At 42.0% G+C, this 20,391-nt stretch overlaps 1 protein-coding gene across 1 annotated transcript in view; it reads right to left on the reverse strand.

Moving 5' to 3' along the window:
• The window catches only part of LOC129855511 (collagen alpha-1(XXIV) chain-like), a 245,152-nt gene that overhangs the window by 143,908 nt on the left and 80,853 nt on the right, over window positions 1-20,391 (reverse strand). The window contains exons 2-4 of the mRNA XM_055923240.1: window positions 16,400-16,464; window positions 7,791-9,169; window positions 1,570-1,623 (exon numbers count right to left, since the gene is read on the reverse strand). Of these exons, the coding sequence (XP_055779215.1) occupies window positions 1,570-1,623; window positions 7,791-8,681 (945 nt within the window). The 5' untranslated portion in view covers window positions 8,682-9,169; window positions 16,400-16,464. The remainder of the gene's footprint in view (window positions 1-1,569; window positions 1,624-7,790; window positions 9,170-16,399; window positions 16,465-20,391) is intronic.

Raw genomic sequence — 20,391 nt, forward strand, 5'->3', positions numbered from 1 at the left:
TTGGAAATAGCCACGGGATGGTTTTTCAATACTTTCAATACCGTTGAAACTTTTTCTTCTAAGTTTTTCAATACATTTGAATATTTGTAACCAATTTAAGTGAATACGTGCAGCCAACTTGTGCAATACGTTAGGAGACAAAAGAGATGACGTTCTTCATTTCACTTGTCACAGTATTATACATGATGAAGCTTAACATAGTTCCCTAGACCCCAGAACAGTTGAGCGAGTCACGTTTGCTTGTAAAGAGCACAATGGGAGAAAGCAGGAGCCGGTGAGTCCAGCTGTGTATTTGGTTTAACTTGCTAGTTAGCTAAGTAAGTGGCTGAATGAATGAGGAGACGGGGCATCGTATATTCTTAGCTTTCTGCCATGTTTGAGAAGTCAAAGGGCTTTGGATGAGTTATCTGTACAGCTGCCACTGCTATCTTGATATCCTAAAAAAAAAAATATCCTTTCGGTTCTCGGCCCCTGAGTCTGCTCCTCTGCCCCTCTTCTCAGAGCAGAGAAAGCAGGCTCCGTTGCCCTAGTGACTCCAGACACCACACAGACACAGCATGTACACATGCTGTTCCAGAGTCAGTGCTGTTTTTCCTTCAGACTACCATGCATCCAAACAGAGTGCAAATGAACAATGTCTCTCGTTCACATTTGGTTGTAAATGTCCAAACTCACCAACACAAATGCATTCTGTACCTGCTACCTATATATGTAGAACTTTATCAGCTGGATTGCCTGTCTTTGCAATTTGTTTATTTTCGTTTGCGCTCGTTAGCATATTTAGCTAGTACTATGGAAATCCGCGAGTACTTGTGCTACGCCCCCTTGTGTACTAAACCGGCAATACTATAAATCCCGGAATGAGAAAAGGACGGTATGACGATGTGAAAATCTTCATACCTCCCAACCCTAAAGTAAAGTAAACATGTATGCATTAACCTCTCACAGGACTTTGTCATTCATACGCACCCTTACAGCTCATCCCTGGTTCTTTTTGGAATGTCAGCAGCTCTGTAATGGTGCTGGATCACTGGTCTTAACAACTGGCTTGTGTCTGTGGATTAATGGTGATGAAGGGCATAGAGAAGAGTATCGACTCGCAGACCGTGTGTCATTGCTATGTCTGTTGGGTCTGTTGATGGAGTGAGAGTGCTTTGAAAAGTGTATGTGTAAGTGATGTGTTTTCATTCACAAAGTGTGTGTCAGTGTTGAAAGTGTGTGTGTCAGCGTTGTGTGTATCAGTGCTCTCAGGTATGAACGTGCCTCATCAGGACAATAAACCTGACCTCAACTTACGGAGGACCAGAAATAGCCACTTCATGACCTGTCCTGAAATAAACTCTGAAGAATCCTTTTCAAAAGCCAGCACAACCTTGTAAGATCCTCTAAAAAATAAAATAATTCATAGCACCATATAGCACTGTACAAGACCGCTAGGGTTAAAACAAATCTGGGGAAAGGGATCTTCTTTCAATCCGTTTACAGTATCACCTCAAGGAGGGGTGTAGCACCTCCCGAAGCACAATGGCATCACATGACCACAGGTGTGACATGGTTTGCAGTACTCACCCGAGCTCCTCTCTTCCCAGCAGGACCAGGTAGACCAGGGGGACCAGGAGGACCCTGTTATTGAGAGAGAGAGAGAGAGAGAGAGAGAGAGAGAGAGAGAGAGAGAGAGAGAGAGAGAGAGAGAGAGAGAGAGAGAGAGAGAGAGAGAGAGAGAGAGAGAGAGAGAGAGCGAGAGAGAGGAATGTTACGGACACACAAATAACTTGCTAATTGAGAAGTGATAACATGCTGTTTAATGTACAGTTAGATGTGGGTAGGTGGATACTGTATTTATGTAAGAGGCCTAGACAATTTCAAATCAAAGGAGGCAAATGGTTAATAGCAATCACTAATAGCAAAGCTTTGATGGTGACATCATGCTACATTGTCTGGATGAGCGTGAAGTACTATGCCTCAAGCCAGTTCTGGGATTAAGATAAACTCTTTGTTATGGCAAAACAACCATGGAGGAAAAGGCATGGTATGAATCCACTTCAAGCTCTTTTCGAGACAAGATGTAAAAGAAGAAAGTACAGTACTTGTAAAACATGACTTTGATTACATTACTGGTATGTTACGTGGTAGCTTTTTTTCCATCCCACGCATTCATAACAAACTTACACAAACGCACACATCCACAGAGATGTGGAGTAAGGAGCTAACTTGCAAACAAGTCGGACTTCAGCTTGGCTCTCTCAAACGGGATACAGATGTAGGATCTTAATTTGAGCCAGTTTGCTACAGTGGGAAAATAATCCTGCAGCAACAGAAAATGTTCATTATTAAGTGGATTGTAATTAATGGACATTTTGGTAGGCGTTGATACATTTTTTGTAAGGGAAAATCATGTCTGAAAGTGGAAATTATAAACTACAGAAGTCTTTTTTTAAACCTCAAATACACTACACGTTTAAAATGTCCTGCATTGCAGGAAAGTCCTCCTGCAACAGTGTCTTCAAATTAAGATCCTATTATCAAATAGGATCTTAATCAAATTAAGATCGGTCAATAAAGTGAGGAGCATTAAGTAGAAGTAAAATGTCCACCATTTGTCCCACACCTGAGGATTGGATAAAGTAATGGACTGGGCAGGAGAAAGCAGCAAATACTGTATGTAGCCTTGCCTGTTCTATTTAATTCATACATAATTGTAATGTAAATAGTTTATGTGGCGGACACGCAGGCTTGATGCTGCATAGCCATTCTGTCCGGCACACAACTTAGATGCTAATGGGAAATCAATGTTATTTCCTTTAATGATGAGATTGAGATACACAGTCAAAGTCAGAAATGTCAATGCTGAATACCAGTGGTGCGGAAAGCCTTCGCTTGCAGTTTGGCAGATAATACTTTGTTAAAACTGCAATGTGTAACTTCTTTGGTAACCAGACCAAATGCACATAGAAATTAGAGTTATAAATCTGTCATTCTCATTGAAAGCAAGTCTAAGAAGCAGTAGATATGTTCTATGTGCGCTAATTTTATGCCTCCCGTTCTTAAGATTAATTTTTGCGTATTTTACTTTCGGTTTTGTACACCAGCTTCAAACAGCTGAAAATACAATATTTTTGGTTATGGAAAATGTAAAGTAATTTTTCCAACAATTGTTTACAGACAGATTATTTCACTTACAATTCACTGTATCACAATTCCAGGGGGTCAGAAGTTTACATACACTAAGTTGACTGTGCTTGCTTGGAAAATTCCAGAAAATTATGTCATGGCTTTAGAAGCTTCTGACATAATGGCTTATTGACATAATTTGAGTCAATTGGAGTGGTACCAGGGGATGTATTTCAAGGCCTACCTTCCAACTCAGTGCCTCTTTGCTTGACAACATGGGAAAATCAAAAGAAATCAGCCAAGACCTCAGAAAAAAATGGTAGACCTCCACAAGTCTGGTTTATCCTTGGGAGCAATTTCCAAACGCCTGAAGGTACCACGTTCATCTGTACAAACAATAGTACGCACGTATAAACACCATGGGACCACAAAGCCGTCATACCGCTCAGGAAGGAGATGCGTTCTGTCTCCTAGAGATGAACGTACTTTGGTGCGAAAAGTGCAAATCAATCCCAGAACAACAGCAAAGGACCTTGTGAAGATAGTGGAGGAAACAGGTACAAAAGTATCTATATACCTGAAAGGCCGCTCAGCAAGGAAGAAGCCACTGCTCCAAACCGCCATAAAAAAGCCAGACTACGGTTTGCAACTGCACTTGGGGACAAAGATCGTACTTTTTGGAGAAATGTCCTCTGGTCTGATGAAACAGAAATAGAACTGTTAGGCCATAATGACCATCGTTATGTTTGGAGGAAAAAGAGGGAGGCTTGCAAGCTGAAGAACACAATCCCAACCGTGAAGCACAGGGATGTCAGCATCATATTGTGGGGGTGCTTTGCTGCAGGAGGGACTGGTGCACTTCACAAAATAGATGGCGTCATGAGGAAAGAAAATGATGTGGATACATTGAAGCAACATCTCAGACATCAGTCAGGAAGTTAAAGCTTGGTCGCAAATGGGTCTTCCAAATGGACAATGACCCCAAGCATACTTCCAAAGTTGTGGCAAAATGGCTTAAGGACAAAAAAGTCAAGGTATTGGAGTGGCCATCACAAAGCCCTGACCTCAATCCTGTAGAACATTTGTGGGCAGAACAGAAAACCGTGTGCGAGCAAGGAGGCCTACAAACCTGACTCAGTTACTCCAGCTCTGTCAGGAGGAATGGGCCGAAATTCATCCAACTTATTGTGGGAAGCTTGTGGAAGGCTACCTGAAACGTTTGACCCAAGGTAAGCAATTTAAAAGGCAATGCTACCAAATACTAATTGAGTGTATGTACATTTCTGACCCACTGGGAATGTGATGAAAGAAATAAAAGCTGAAATAAATAATTCTCTCTACTATTATTCTGACATTTCACATTCTTAAAATAAAGTGGTGATCCTAACTGACCTAAGACAGGGAATTCTTACTAGGATTAAATGTCAGGAATTGTGAAAAAAAGAGTTTAAATGTATTTGGATAAGGTGTATGTAAACTTCCGACTTCAACTGTATGTGTGCATGCGAGCAGTTATGGGGAAGTCCTGCACATTCTATTCCTCTCTGTCTATATCAGAGGGACAAAGAGAGAATGTCTCAGCGACAGAAACAGCTGCTTGCTCATGGAGCCACACTCCAACACACACACACAGTGATGGAAACAGTGAGTGCACAACTACCGCCTTCTCCTCGCCATAACAACAGGGCCAATTGAGACCATGAGGCTTCTTCACGCAAAAAAAACAAAGATCTGTTGATAATATTAGCAGCATGACAGCTGTGCTGCTGGCTGCGTGTTGGGCCCAACAAAACCTTAAAACTGTATTTATGGTACAGTATGTTCCATACTATATCTGTTAATTTGCTGTCTACTATAGGTAACACTTAGCATGGATAAACCAGACTTAACACTGCACTCACTATTGTTCAGTATGGTTGAACCAGGCTAGGTAGCACTAATAGTACCAGCAGTGAAAGGTATTTCAGAGAGAGGAAGTGAATCATGAAGGTGACGATTGAGTAATCTGTACTTCCTCCCTCTTAAAGTGCATTTGAAGTGTCTGTACAGCTGGGGTGAACTCCCCCAAACATTCTTCTCACATCCCAGCATTGAGTCAAACTAGATCTCAAATCTCAACGATGCTCAATCGAAATAGAAAAATGTTAATGCACCAAGTAGTAGTTAATTGCAATTTTTGTTATTTCAAAGTACCTACCTAGTTAGCAAATATGGTTCGTTGGAAGTTGGTTGTAGAAACAAAGCCATACGTTTCGTGACCAGTAAAACGAAGGGGAAAAAAACTCTGGTTCCTTGAACGTTTTCTTGGGAGATTTTATTAACGCTCCGAGAACAAACATTTATAGGTTATTTGGAGGTTTTTGAATAACTTCCTTAAAACTTTTAGCTGATTTTGGATTAACTTTTTGGAACTTCAAGCACAGATAGGACACATGTAAATTAATTTCTGTAGGAATTAATCAGAAAAATAAATGTATTTTTTATTGTGAGATGGCATCAGTGAGATTCAAACATTTGATCTTCTGTTCTCTATCCATGGAATTAATCCACTGCGCCACAAGGATTTTTTTATGCAGACAAAGCTGTTCATTTGTTTTATTCAAACAGACCCCATTTCAAAGGGAACAAGAACTCATTAGGATCAGCTGTGGCCAATTAGTGAGCACGGCCAACACACCTAAACACACTTAACAAGAGATGCTTATAGTGGAATGTATGTTTTTAAATAACATTCTTAGAACGTATAAACATTTAATTGTTTTTTAATGGAAAGCTTTCTTCATTTTCTGAGAACGTAATTGAGTTTATTGGTGTTAATGTGTACAATAAAAAAAATACTTTCACAGAATATTGCCAAGAATTGACATAAAAGAGAACCATAGATTATCTGAATGTTTGGAAAACATCTCTTAAGTCCCACCATTTTTGAGAACTTTCCCAGAATGTAGTAACAATATGACATTAAATAGATCCACATGGGAACTTGTGTGTAATGTTCTGTAGAAGTACTTCAATTCCTATAGAAGAAAGTTATTTCTTGACGTACAGAGAACAATTCGAGAACATGACTTTAAATAGAACCATGAGGAAACCTTTAGGAAACATTATGCTGAAGAACTGAAATTCCCACAGAAGAACCTTGTTTCTTAATGTTTTCGGAACAATTTGTCAAACCCATTGGAGAACATTCCTAGAACATTACCAAAATTGCAATTAAATGTTACCATGTTTGAACCTTTAGGAAACGTTCTATTAAACGAATGAAATTCCAAGAAAATAAAGTTTTTTTGTCAAGTTCTGTAAATGTGCTGAGAATGTTCCAAAGCCAAGCATCTATCCTGCACCATTCCCAGAAAGTTGTGGGAAGGTTGTATACAAAATAACCATAGAACAACCACACTCTAACCTAGCTCTAAGAAACATATGGTTCTCAGAACGTTATGTGCTAGCTAGGTATCTGCTAAATAACGCCCTGTAAAATAAAGGGTTTAAAGGGTTATTCATATTCATCACCTGTGTTTAATGTATGCTTCTATACTGACTATCTGGAGCCGGAGCCAAAGCCTATCTGAGGATGAGATACTATCGGTGTTCCATTCACTGTACTTCCATGCTCCAGAGCAGGCAAATGAAGCACGGAGCAGGGAGCACTGACAATGGGAGAGTATGGAGCACAGGAGAACGCTGAACGGAACATAGCCATATTCTCAATCTGTAGCTCTGAGTGCATGATGGGATGTGGTGACATGACAATCACACACTGACCCATTGTCCTTGCGCTGACCCTACATCCTAAATATGGAGCCTGTCAGAGAGTATTGCTAAAAAATGGCTGCATTTTCACAACACATACAGTAACTCAGTCTAGGAGGATGGGGAAAAACAAGTCAATATCTGACTCCTTGACGTATTACCTCCTGGTAAGCAGGTTTGGTTGGCCTCCAAAACATTTGTCTAGGCTCATGGAGTTGAATTAGAGAAACAGAAGTTAGGCTCGGTCTTACTCTCGGTAAAGGTGCAATCTGCAATATTTATAGTTACTGCTTTTCAATTATCAAATAAATGACAGATTGTGGCTTTAAGTCCTTGAGGAGAAAGGTTGAGCAGCAACACCACTGACTTGGAAACACCTCAATCAGCGGTGTCCCTCTGAGGCTGCCATGGGGCCATAAGCATTAGATCAGCATCACCGATATGACAGAATAGTGTAGTCTTTCTCACTGAAGAGAAGAAAAAATACCTCTACAGCTAGCTAGATGATGTCAGCCTGTTGGATGCTCTTTTGTCGGTAGGCTATAGGAGCAACCCACAGTTATAAATTACACCCCTCCCCACTCTCGCAAGAGTGAGGACGAGTCACTGGCAGTATTTCAAGAGGAATGACATGTTATTTTAACCACCTGTTGAAACATGAAAAAAAGTGCTTCAACACCATCACCTTGCCTCTAAATCAATATAAATCAATATAAATTATTATTATTATTTATTTGTTTTGCTTTATTGAGTGTGTTTGAGAAAGAGTGCCAACAGAACACTCAATGCATAATCGCCATAATGAGGCTTAATTGCTAATTGTCCCCCATTGCTCATGCACACCTCTACTCTGACTTGCGGGAAACACACTATAAAGAAATGTTTCCAACATTCTCTCAATCTATTTATGAATTCCAAACACTTACCGGAGGACCTGGTTCTCCTTTGGGTCCGGGGAAAGCTCCGTCATAGTCTCCGTAGAAGTAGTCTGGATCCTCATATCCATAGTCGTAGCCTCCCATGTCCACATCGAAGGCCTCTTCCTGGCCATGCTCCTCTGAGGTTTCCACCTGGTTCTCCCGGTACAGGGTGGTGCCATTGGCTCTGAAATGGGTGTCCAGGAGGTGGTCAGTGGGCTGGAGCTGGGGGTTAGAGTCCCTAGGCATGGAGCTGGAGCTGTTCCTCAGGCCATCCTTCAAGTGAGTCTGCTTGACAGGAGAGTTTATACCTGGGGTGTCTGTGGTGACCCGTTGGGGCCTCCTGGGGCTCCTCTCCTCCATGACGTTCTCAGACTGGGGAGACTGCCTGGTTGAGCCCCTTGTTGGCCTGGATCTGGAACTGGGGGTGGTACTTCTGCGGGTGATTCCCAGGACCTCCAGCCCACTGAGGGTGCCTGAGGACAGGCTGTTGTGGCCAGCAGTGACGGGGGTATGGATGGAGTTGAGGTGCTCTAGCAGAGAGCTCTGGGTCTGGATCCTGACCCCCAGGTGAGGCTGCTCTGAGGGGCTTAAATACATTGTTCCGGACCCCTCCAGAGAGGGGATGGGGGCTGATCCGGCCGGGGTGGAGGTCTGCTGGGTGTGGGAGTCTACAGCCAACAAGGGGGGCACCACCATCTGGGACTCCAGAGAAAGAGGAATAGGAGAGAAAGCCAGGGAGCTGGAAATCTCCATATCCGAGCCGGGGGGCCATCGGAAAGTGTCGGCCAGCCGGCATTGTCTTTTAAGGTAGTCGCAGTAGCGCGCAGCAGCCTGGGCCAGGGGGTAGATATCCAGCTGGCATATGAGGCCCTGGAATTGGGCTGCTTTAGAGTTCATCCTTCCTAAGGTGAGCAGGCCTCCGGATCCTGACCCCAGCGTCTGTGACCGGGTCAGCGTCTGCTCTCTCTGCTGCACCGCCCCGCAGTCCGCATGGAACGACACGGAGCGTGGCCTCACGCCCACAGCGAAAGAGTGCTGACGCCCGTCGTGCACGTCATAGGTGAAGTAGACGGAGGTCTTCTCGGCAGTGTACACGACCACCTTCCCGGGCAGCAGCTGGATACCAAACTGCAGCTTGTTCCTGCTGTCACGTACGCTGAAAAGGAAAGCATTGTTCGCTCGCCAGGAGCTTAGGCTCACCACAACAGAAAACTCCTCACCGAGCTCCGGCGGGAACAGACTCCCCGTGGGGGCTTCAATGTGGGCATCCAGGCTGAGTAGGACCCCGGCTCTTGGGGGTGAGGATGGAGGAGAGGGCGAGCTGATCCCAGAGGAGAGAAACTCTCTGCTGCCGGTGAGGCCCAGCTGATGGAGGATATCGACACCTGTGGAGGAGAGGGGAGAGCGGTAAGTTAAATAGTCAGACACGTGCAACATCTTCAAATCTTACAAACAGTGATAGGAAGAGGACATCAGCATCATCACTACCTCCAGTGAAACATGGTGGTAGTAGGGGATTGCTCAATGTACTGTATATATAAATGCTAGGGGGAAAGGAGGTAGAAAAGGAGATGAAGGAAGAAGAAGAAAGAAAATGATGTAAAAAAGAAAGGAAAGCAAGTAGAAGAGGAACATGAAGTGAATATATAGGTGGAAGGTCTGATCAAGGCTCGGCTGCACTGACATCACAGATTACCCATAGTCCTCCTCAGACAGCCAGGCAAGTGAGCCATGCAGCTGAGTTCCAAAACAAATCCAATTTTATTAGTCACATGCGCTGAATTCAAGAGGTGTAGACCTTACAGTTAAATGCCTACTTACGAGCCCCTAACCAACAGTGCAGTTAAAAAAAATATATGGATAAGAATAAGAGATAAAAGTAACAAGTGATTAAAGAGCAGCAGTAAAAAATAACAATATATAAAAGGGGGTGCCGGTACAGAGTCAATGTGCGGGGGCACCGGTTAGTTGAGGTAGTATGTACATATAGGTAGAGTTATTAAAGTGACGTTACATAGATAACAACAGAGAGTGGTAGTGGTGTGGATCGGGGGGGCAATGCAAATAGTCTGGGTAGCCATTTGACTAGATGTTCAGGAGTCTTATGGCTTGGGGGTAGAATCTGTGTAGAAGCCTTTTGTACCTCGACTTGGCGTTCCGGTACCGCTTGCCATGCGGTAGCAGAGATAACAGTCTATGACTAGGGTGGCTGGAGTCTTTGACAATTTTTAGGGCCTTCCTCTGACACCACCTGGTATAGAGGTCTTGGATGGCAGGAAGCTTGGGCCCAGTGATGTACTGGGCCGTTCGCAATACCCTCTGTTGTGCCTTGCGGTCGGAGGCCGAGCAGTTGCCATACCAGGCAGTGATGCAACCAGTCAGGATGCTCTCAATGGTGCTGCTGTAGAACCTTTTGAGGATCTGAGGACCCATGCCAAATCTTCAGTCAATCTTTTCACGACTGTCTTGGTGTGCTTGGACCATGTTAGTTTGTTGGTGATGTGGACACCAAGGAACTTGAAGCTCTCAACCTACTCCACTGCAGCAGAATGGGGGCGTGCTCGGTCCTCTTATTCCTCTAGTCCACAATCATCTCCAGACAGGAGACTATAGAGAGAGATAGATGGTACAGTACAGTACTACCACACAACAATATATGTGTGTGTGTGTGTGTTTCAAACAGCCTGTTTGAATCAATCTGCCACCACAGATTCACGATCTTCTCTCCTGCTGAGTCATGAATTTCCCTCTCTCCCAGGTGATTCCTCAAACTACATGTCAGAGCAGCTTAAATTGAAGTTCAGCAAGAGAACAGTGTTTAAAAAGTAGTTTCCAAAGTAGTGAAGCGTTTTCTCAGCACGGTAGCTATCTAAGCTTTGAATCAGGTTATAACATGACTAAAGGGAATTACAAATGTCAACAGCGTGGCACAATATTTTTGAAAAAGCATATGATATGACAAATGAGAACAAAGAGGTATTAAATATATTATCGACATTAAAAGCAACGGCTTTACAGAAGACACAACTGTGTGTGTGTGTGTGTGTGTGTGTGTGTGTGTGTGTGTGTGTGTGTGTGTGTGTGTGTGTGTGGGGGGGGGGGGGGGGGGGGAAGGGGGGAGGGAGGGAGGGAAACTGGCAGACTGATGTGGACGCTCAGTGGAATCCAGGAAATAGGAGAATGTCAGTGGGGAGATCCCGGGAAGAGTAGGAGAGGAGAAGAAGGAGGAGGGGTAGGAGGGAGGAGGAGGAATTGGAGGAGAAGGAGCAGTGGAAGGTATTTTCATTGCTAATCCAGAGACACTAGTTTCCTTTGAAACAGCTCATCCCCCCCAAGCTCATTGAGCTTCTCAGGGAGCTTTTCAAAGACTGTTTTATTGATTTGGCAGAACAGGAGTGAAGAGAACTTAACCAGCAGTTTGCATGTGCGCACGCATAAGATACATGGCAAAGGAAATAGCTTCTTTGGGGGCATGCAAAACCCACACTCACCATAGTAAGAAAAAAACAAAAAGAGTCAAGAACGGAGACTGGTAAATAATCAGACATCAAAGCGGTAACACAGCTATTTTAAAACGACTTGCACATTTATGACCTTGCGACCTTTCATCTTGTTAACGGGTCAAATGGAACAGCTAATAACATATTTAGAAAAGCGTAGTATAAATGTTAACAGCAGAAATTTGGGGAGGAAGGGGTAACATATGGTGGCTGACATTTACCGTTGTCCAATTTGTATCATTAAAACGTTCACATGGAAACACTTAGCAAAAAGCATTATGGATTCAGCGATCATAGAATACTCTAAAATGGAGATTCAAACAGAGTGACATTGGAGACCATTATCTTTGGAAATAGATCTATGCCTGAACTGTAAACAGCATGACATTGTACGTATTTCGAGAAATGCTGTTTACTGAGCAACATTAGCTCACCAGTCAATAGGCTGAATAGTGAAGTGATTTCCCACAGTCAAAGTCTTGCAATAAGAGCTACGATGTTATTAGGTGTAAACTCTTCACAGTTGTGTTCTTTGGATGTCACTGAGTAGGCTGATACCACATTTCATGGACCCAAGATCCATAGGTAAGGCTGTACATTGGAATATGAATGTTCGATACACATAGTAGTTTCACTGGTGAGCTAATGTGGCTCATTTCACAAGTCCTGCAATAAGAGCTATGACGTTAATATTTGTGTTAACCAGCGTTTTCTAAATTCAGTCCTGGGGACTCCAGGGGGTGCACAGTGTGTGCACACAGCTGATTCAAATAACGTACTTATCATCAAGCTTTGATTATTTGAATCAGCTATTTATTGCCCAGGCAAAAAACTAAACGCGCACCCCTTAGGGTCCCCAGGACCGAGTTTGGGAAAACGCTGGTGTGAACTCTTCTGTGGATGTCACTGAGTAGGCTGATACCCCATTTAACGGACCCATAGGTAAGAATGTACATTGCAATATGAATGTCTAACACACACACACAATACACTGACTGGGGAGGTGATTTCCCACAGTCAAAGTCCTCCAATAAGAGCTGCTATGAAAATATGTGTGTAAATGCTTCACAGTTGTGTTTTGTGGGTGTCACTGAATCGGCTGATAACCCATTTTATTGATCCACAATCCATAGGCAAGGCTATACAGTGAAATATATGTATGTCCCCAAAACAATTATGAAGTCTAATACATCCACAGTGCGATTTAAACTCGTTTTTCCTTTCTCAAAAACAAATTATTGTCTTTTGTGGAATTCATATAACAACATTCCAAACTTGTTAAGCATCATCTAGTGCAAATATGACATGATTACACTATTTGTATCCGTTTCAATGTGGGACCTTTATTTTGAAGGTGAACCGCAAATTCCACTATTGTGGCTAATCTTTATTGTGGCTAGCATCACATACAGTCCTGGTGACTGTTGAAAATGACATATCTACTGATTTCTTGCTTTTTCGTGTGGAGGCATGCATCCAAGACTTAGGTCAGCTAGCAGAGTGAGCAGAGATTACAATCTGGCAGCGTGGAAGTGGCAGAACTGAGTATTTGTAGAGGTCTTGATTATGGAACAGGTTGCAGCTGGTGGGGATCTGCTCCGACTCTAGCACACCTGTCTCCACCCACACAATCAAAAACACAAACACACAGAGGGAGAGGGAGAGAGCATTGGGGGAGTGGCAGCGGGTCAAGGAGACACAGGATGAGCAGTAGAGGGTGTGGCAGGAGCAGATGTAACACTTTTGTTTATTATCTACAGTTGAAGTCGGATGTTTACATACACCTTAGCCAAATACATTTAAACTCAGTTTTTCACAATTCCTGACATGTAATCCTTGTAAAAATTCCCTGTTTTAGGTCAGTTAGGATTACCACTATATTTTAAGAATGTGAAATGTCAGAATAATAGTAGAGAGAATTATTTCTTTCAGCTTTTATTTCTTTCATCACATTCCCTGTGGGTCAGAAGTTTACATACACTCAATTAGTATTTGGTAGCATTGCCTTTAAATTGTTTAACTTGGGTCAAACATTTCTGGTAGACTTCCACAAGCTTCCCAGAATAAATTGGGTGAATTTTGGCCCATATCTCCTGACAGAGCTGGTGTAACTGAGTCAGGTTTGTCGGCCTCTTGCTTGCACACGCTTTTTCAGTTCTGCCCACACATTTTTGATGGGATTGAGGTCAGGGCTTTGTGATGGCCACTCCAATACCTTGACTTTGCTGTCGTTCAGCCATTTTGCCACAACTTTGGAAGTATGTTTGGGGGTCATTGTCCATTTGGAAGATCCATTTGCGACCAAGCTTTAACTTCCTGACTGATGTCTTGAGATGTTGCTTCAATATATCCACATCATTTCCCTTCCTTATAAAGCCATCTATTTTGTGCTGTGCACCAGTCCCCCCTGCAGCAAAGCACCCCCACAACAAAATGCTGCCACCCCCGTGCTTCACGGTTGGGATAGTGTTCTTCGACTTGCAAGCCTCCCCCTTTTTACTCCAAACATAACAATGGTCATTATGGCCAAACAGTTCTGTTTTTGTTTCATCAGACCAGAGGACATTTCTCCAAAAAGTACGATATTTGTTCCCATGTGCAGTTGCAAAATGTAGTATGGCTTTTTTATGGTGGTTTTGGAGCAGTGGCTTCTTCCTTGCTGAGTGGCCTTTCAGGTTATGTTGATATAGGACTTGTTTTACTGTGGATATAGATACTTTTATACCCGTTTCCTCCAGCATCTTCACAAGGTGCTGTTGTTCTGGGATTGATTTGCACTTTTCGCGTCTCCTTCTGATGGCTTTGTGGTCCCATGGTGTTTATACTGCGTACTATCGTTTGTACAGATTAACCTGGTACCTGCAGGCATTAGGAAATTGCTCGCAAGGATGAACTCTTGGCTGATTTCATTTGATTTTCTCATGATGTCAAGCAAAGAGGCATTGAGTTTGAAGGTAGGCCTTGAAATACATCCACAGGTACACCTCCAATTGACTCAAATGATGTCAATTAGCCTATCAGAAGCTTCTAAAGCCATGACATAATTTGCTGGAATTGTCCAAGCTGTTTAAAAGGCACAGTCAACTTAGTATATTTAAACTTCTGACCCACTGGAATTGTGATACAGTGAATTATAAGTGAAATAATCTGTCTGTAAACAATTGTTGGAAAGATTATTCACAAAGTAAATGTCCTAACCGACTTGCCAAAACTATAGTTAGTTAACAAGAAATTTGTGCTTGAATAACGAGTTTTAATGTCTGTGTATGTAAACATACGACTTCAACTGTATTTCAGCAGTACTACCAGTAGAGCTGGTATGTGTCTCTATGGATGTGGGCCTTACTAAATGGACTGTTTCAAAATGTGAAGAATAACATTTTTAATTAAATGTAGTTATAAAAAATAAAAAAAGTGAATCACATTTTTATTTGGCGTACCCCTGACAACATTGCGCGTACCCCTGGGGGTACCCCAGTTTGGGAATACATGCCCTAGAGCACACAAACTATACATACCTCGACCTAAACACAGGTAACTTCCACAAAGCTGTGAACGATCTGAGACACAAGGCAAGAAGGGCCTTCTATGCCATCAAAAGGAACATAAAAATCAACATACCAATTAGGATCTGGCTAAAAATACTTGAATCAGTTATAGAACCATTACCCTTTATGGTTGTGAGGTATGGGGTCTGCTCACCACCCAAGAATTTACAAAATGGGACAAACACCAAATTGAAACTCTGCATGCAGAATTCTGCAAAAATATTTTCAGTGTACAACGTAAAACACCAAATAATGCATGCAGAGCAGAATTAGGCCAAAACCCACTAATGATCAAAATCCAGAAAAGAGACGTTACACTTTTCCACCACATAAAAGGAAGCGATTCCCAAACATTTCATAACAATGCCATCACCTACAGAGAGATGAGCCTGGAGAAGAGCCCCCTAAAGAAGATGGTCCTGGGGCTCTGTTCACAAACCCAAACAGACCCCACAGAGCCCCAGGACAGCAACACAATTAGACCCAACCAAATCATGAGAAAACAAAAAAAATATTACAAATGAACATTGAGGAAGGCCACCGTAGGCAGACCTGGCTATCAAGAAAAGACAGGCTATGCACACACTGCACACAAAATGAGGTGGAAACTGAGCTGCATTTCCTAAACTCCTGCCAAATGTATGACCATATTCGAGACACATATTTCCCTCAGATTACACAGACCCACAAAGAATTCGAAATATGGGAGCTGTGATAAACTCCCATATCTATTGGCTGCTCTGCCATCACAGCAGCAAGATTTGTGACCTGTTGCCACAAGAAAAGGGCAACCAGTGAAGAACAAACACCATTGTAAATACAACCCATATTCATGTCTTTATTTCCCCTTTAGCACTTTAACTATTTGCACATAATATGATATGTGAAATGTCTTATTATTTTGGAACTTTTGTGCGAGAGGGAGGAACATGAAGGAGTAAGTGGAAGGAAGACATGGAGGCTATTTGGGCTGTCTCTACCTGTATTCTAGGACCTGAGGACCAAGAGCATGTAAAGAAGGGTTTTAAAAAAGAGTGGGAAGAGGAGAGTAGCTCCACATACCAATAATAACACATAACAAAGAATATTTCCTGTCCTTGATGATAGCGTGATGTCATAAATCACTTATTTTACGTAATATCATTCTCTGGGCAAGTTTGAACCCTAAAGCAATGGCAACAACAAATTAGAAGTGCTGGCATTCTCCCACCCTACAACCAGGAGTCAGTATTCACCCTCCCTCTCAAATACTGCCTGGCGCCAACAAGTGAAATGTCACTTGGTCCAACTAAGACCCATGCCCATCACACCCACACAAGCGCCATGTAACACTCAACACTTTGAATGGCTAAACTGTTCCCATTCGGAAGAAAGAACAGGCCATCGTAAACCAGGCTTTTGTAAAGTGACATCCCTTTATAGCTAGATAAGGTCACTCTCTCATCCACAACAGACGACAAAATATACGGCAACAGAAATGGCTAATGGATGCGGGGCAGACATAGGTTTGGTGAAGACTGTTACAATGTAGAGATGGAGTTGAGATGGGGAGGTGGAGGCTGCTTACCTTGTGCTCGGTAGTCTTCTTCTGCAGACAATGTGCATATTGACAGGAGGAGGAGGAGGGTTCCCCTACAGGGACAAACAACACAGTTAGTCAAGGAAAGGAACATGGGAAACAAATACAAGACATCCTTGATTTGAGTCAATGGATCCAAGTCGCAAATCATACCTAAAGAGACAAGTAAGATACTAACCATACAGCATGGATACTGCGCTCTGAGTCTTCATTACGACCCAAACATCTAATCATAGTTAGTCTATAGGTCACAATCTGCAGTGCTGCTATGGCCACTGGGAAGCAGTGTCTGCCCACACTGCAATCAGACCGTAAGTCAGACATCAACAACAAACTAAACATTTCATGCAACTGACATTGAGGACATTATGGTTGCGTCACAGCTGATATACTCTGAACTGTAGGTCCCGATACTATTTGGCTGGAGAAATTGTGGGAAAGAAAGTAAGGGAAAGTACCAGACCTGGGGTAACTATAGTTTCAATTACGCTTTGTGTAACGTATTTTTTTTGGGGGGGTAGGGGACCAAATTGTTACTTTGGACGGGACTACGACTATTTTAATACAGATACCCCAAAAATGACTACTTTTTAAAACTATTTGAATAAAGATCTCCAAAGGTAACAAAACAATTTAACTATTAGAATACAGATCTGAGAAAGCAACTACTTGTCACGCCCTGGCCTTAGTATTATTTGTTTTATTTATTATTTTAGTTAGGTCAGGGTGTGACATGGGGTATGTGTGTATTTTGGGGTATTATATGGTAGAGGGGGTGTTTGTTGTAGTTTATGGTTTTGTGTTGAGTGTATGTGTCTAGCTGTGTCTATGTTGGGTGTAGTTCTAGGAAAGTCTATGGTGGCCGGAATGGGTTCTCAATTAGAGACAGCTGATTTCGGTTGTCTCTAATTGGGAGCCATATTTAAGGCTGCCATAGGCTTTAGCTGTTTGTGGGTCATTGTTTGTGTATATGTATAGTTCGACGTAAGTAGTTTGTGTGTGCACTTACGTTTGAAGTTTTCACGATCGTTTGTTGTTTTCGTTAGTGTTGTATAAGTGTGTAGTGTTCATCTTCGTCGTTGCTATTAAAAAAGAAGATGTATTCAAATCATGTTGCGCCTTGGTCCTCTCGTTCATGTCAACGCGATCGTGACGCTACTTTATAAACAATATTTGAATACAGATCTCAGGAAGTGACTACTTTTCATAAACTATATGATTAGCTGCCTTCAACTAATGGTGGGGTTGTATCTGGAACTGCATGTTAAAGATAGAAATGAACAGAACCCCTATACTATTACACCCTATCTGACAGTCGTAATTGATCTACACTATACACTTACAGTATATCTGAACACTCTGTAAATGTCCATTCTCCTGAATGATATGTTGTACCGCTAAGTATACATAAGGTGATGCTCAACTACTGTACGACTCGTTCAACATGCCACTGAAAAGGTTGAAAGCTGCTATTCATTTTATTATACCTTAAAAATACTGCAGAGAAATTCAAAGCCATTTGCAAACAACAACAAAAAAGTTGGATGCTTAGTAAAAAACAACTTCAAACTTCTTTGTCCAGTGCTCTGGTTTCAAACACACACTATAACATATTTAAAGGGGTAGTTTAATTCAGAATAGAAACTAACATGATTTTCAACCTACCCTGGCTGTAGTTGATTCCAGAAGGCAGTATTTAGATATTTAGTTTGCTTTCAACACTTAATAGCCATATTTTGTTACCGTTACACTTTTGTTACGGTTAGCATTGTCAACACTTGACATTAAACTGTTCTTGTGCCCGTGTAATAAAACTGCCATTACTTTTCGAGCAACATTTTATTAGCATGTTGTTACATAATACTTTGGTAATTGCATTTTAATTGTATTTGTATTTATTATGGATCCTCATTCTTCCTGGGGTCCAGCAAAATTAAGGTAGATATTAGAGGTCGACAGATTAATCGGAATGGCCGATTAATTGTGGCCGATTTCAAGTTTTCATAACAATCTGAAATCAGTATTTTTGGGCGCCGATTTGCCGATTACTTTTTATTTTTTTATTTTACACCTTTATTTAATCTTTATTTAACTAGGCAAGTCAGTTAAGAACACATTCTTAATTTCAATGACGGCCTAGGAACGTTCTGCCTCGACAGATTTTTAACCTTGTCAGCTCGGGGGTTCCAATCTTGCAACCTTACAGTTAACTAGTCCAATGCTCTAACACTGATTACATTGCACTCCACGAGGAGTCTGCCTGTGCCGCGAATGCAGTAAGCTAAGGTAAATTGCTAGCTAGCATTAAACTTATCTTATAAAAACAATCAATCAATGACTGTAATTGCTCCAATATGTACTTAACCATAAACATCAATGCCTTTCTTAAAATCAATACACAAGTATATATTTTTAAACCTGCATATTAGCTAAAAGAAATCCAGGTTAGCAGGCAATATTAACCAGGTGAAATTGTGTAATTTCTCTTGCGTTCATTGCACGCAGAGTCAGGGTATATGCAACAGTTTGGGCCGCCTGGCTCTTTGCGAACTAATTTGCCAGAATTTTACGTAATTATGACAACATTAAAGGTTGTGCAATGTAACAGGAATATTTAGACTCATGGATGCCACCCGTTAGATAAAATACGGAACGGAATAAACGTTTTGTTTTCGAGGTGATAGTTTCCGGATTAATCAAAGGTATATGGTTTAGAGAGAAATAGTCAACGCGTTATAATTCCTGTAATAACTTGCGGCTGAACTTGACAGGGGTTCCTTCGTTATTTTACCGTTCATGTCTTCCATAGAGAATGTCTTGATCTACTTCAAATAAGGTCTGTGTTTCGTGCAGGCTTAAACCGCCTTGACGTTTTGATACCCGTGTAAATCTCACTAGGATAAGGTAACGTTTGTCAGCCGTGCTGCCCTGTTCTGGGACAATTGTAATTTTCCTAAGTCCCTCTTCACAAAACTAGGACCTGTAGGACATGCCCTGTTTATAGCGTTGTTAAGACGGCAGAGCAACACTTTATTATGGACAGACCTCCCCCCCATCTTAACTACTGTTCAAATAAAAACAGAATCGTATTTGTCACATGCACCGTTTAGACTGCATGTGACAAATAAAGGTGTAGACCTTACCGTGAAATGCTTACGGGGGGGGGGGGGAATTCAATGTAAATAGTACAGGTGGCCATTTGATTAATTGTTCTGCAGTCTTATGGCTTAGGGGGTAGAAGCTGTTAACCTCTATGGGATCGGTGTGCCTCTGAAAAGGCACGCCTTCAAAATATGTTAATGAGACAGAAACAACAATACCCTGAACCCACTAGTGGTCAAAAGGTGTTTGGCGCTCCAAAGTTACGGAACTGTATTCTGTGGGGTGGAATTACAGTACCATTCAAAATACAGCAATTCTTTCCCCAACCACAACATTTACCCACAATGCACCATCATTTACAGTATGCTGCAGTTAAACATTTCAGAGTATTTTACTGTTGATAATACCCCAAATTACTGTATAATCACCATATAAAGAGAGAGAAAGAGAAAGAGACAAAGTGATAGACAGACAGAGAGATAAAGAAAAGAGCGAAAGAAGAAACAGAGATGGAGACAGCAGAGAGAGTGAGGGGAGAGAGAAATAGAAGGAACAACACTTGAGACCCTGTCACCTGTTCCCCAGCGAGATACCGGTGTAACATTCCACTACTGGCAATAGACACAAACACCTCCTCACACTCCAGAAACTGAAAAAAAAGGGGGTTACATATAGGCTATACGAGCACAATGACTAATCTGTCCTTTATAAGGCCATCTTGACGAGGTTTAAAAGTGGAAAATTATATAACACTTGCACTGAGTGCACAAAACATTAGAAACACGTTCCTAATATTGAGTTCCACCGCCTTTTGCCCTCAGAACAGCCTCAATTCGTCAGGTTACAGATACTTTTGAAAAACTAGATGATTACTTCGA

The sequence above is a fragment of the Salvelinus fontinalis genome, chromosome 5 (genome assembly GCF_029448725.1).
Source record: "Salvelinus fontinalis isolate EN_2023a chromosome 5, ASM2944872v1, whole genome shotgun sequence".
Lineage (NCBI taxonomy): Eukaryota > Metazoa > Chordata > Actinopteri > Salmoniformes > Salmonidae > Salvelinus > Salvelinus fontinalis.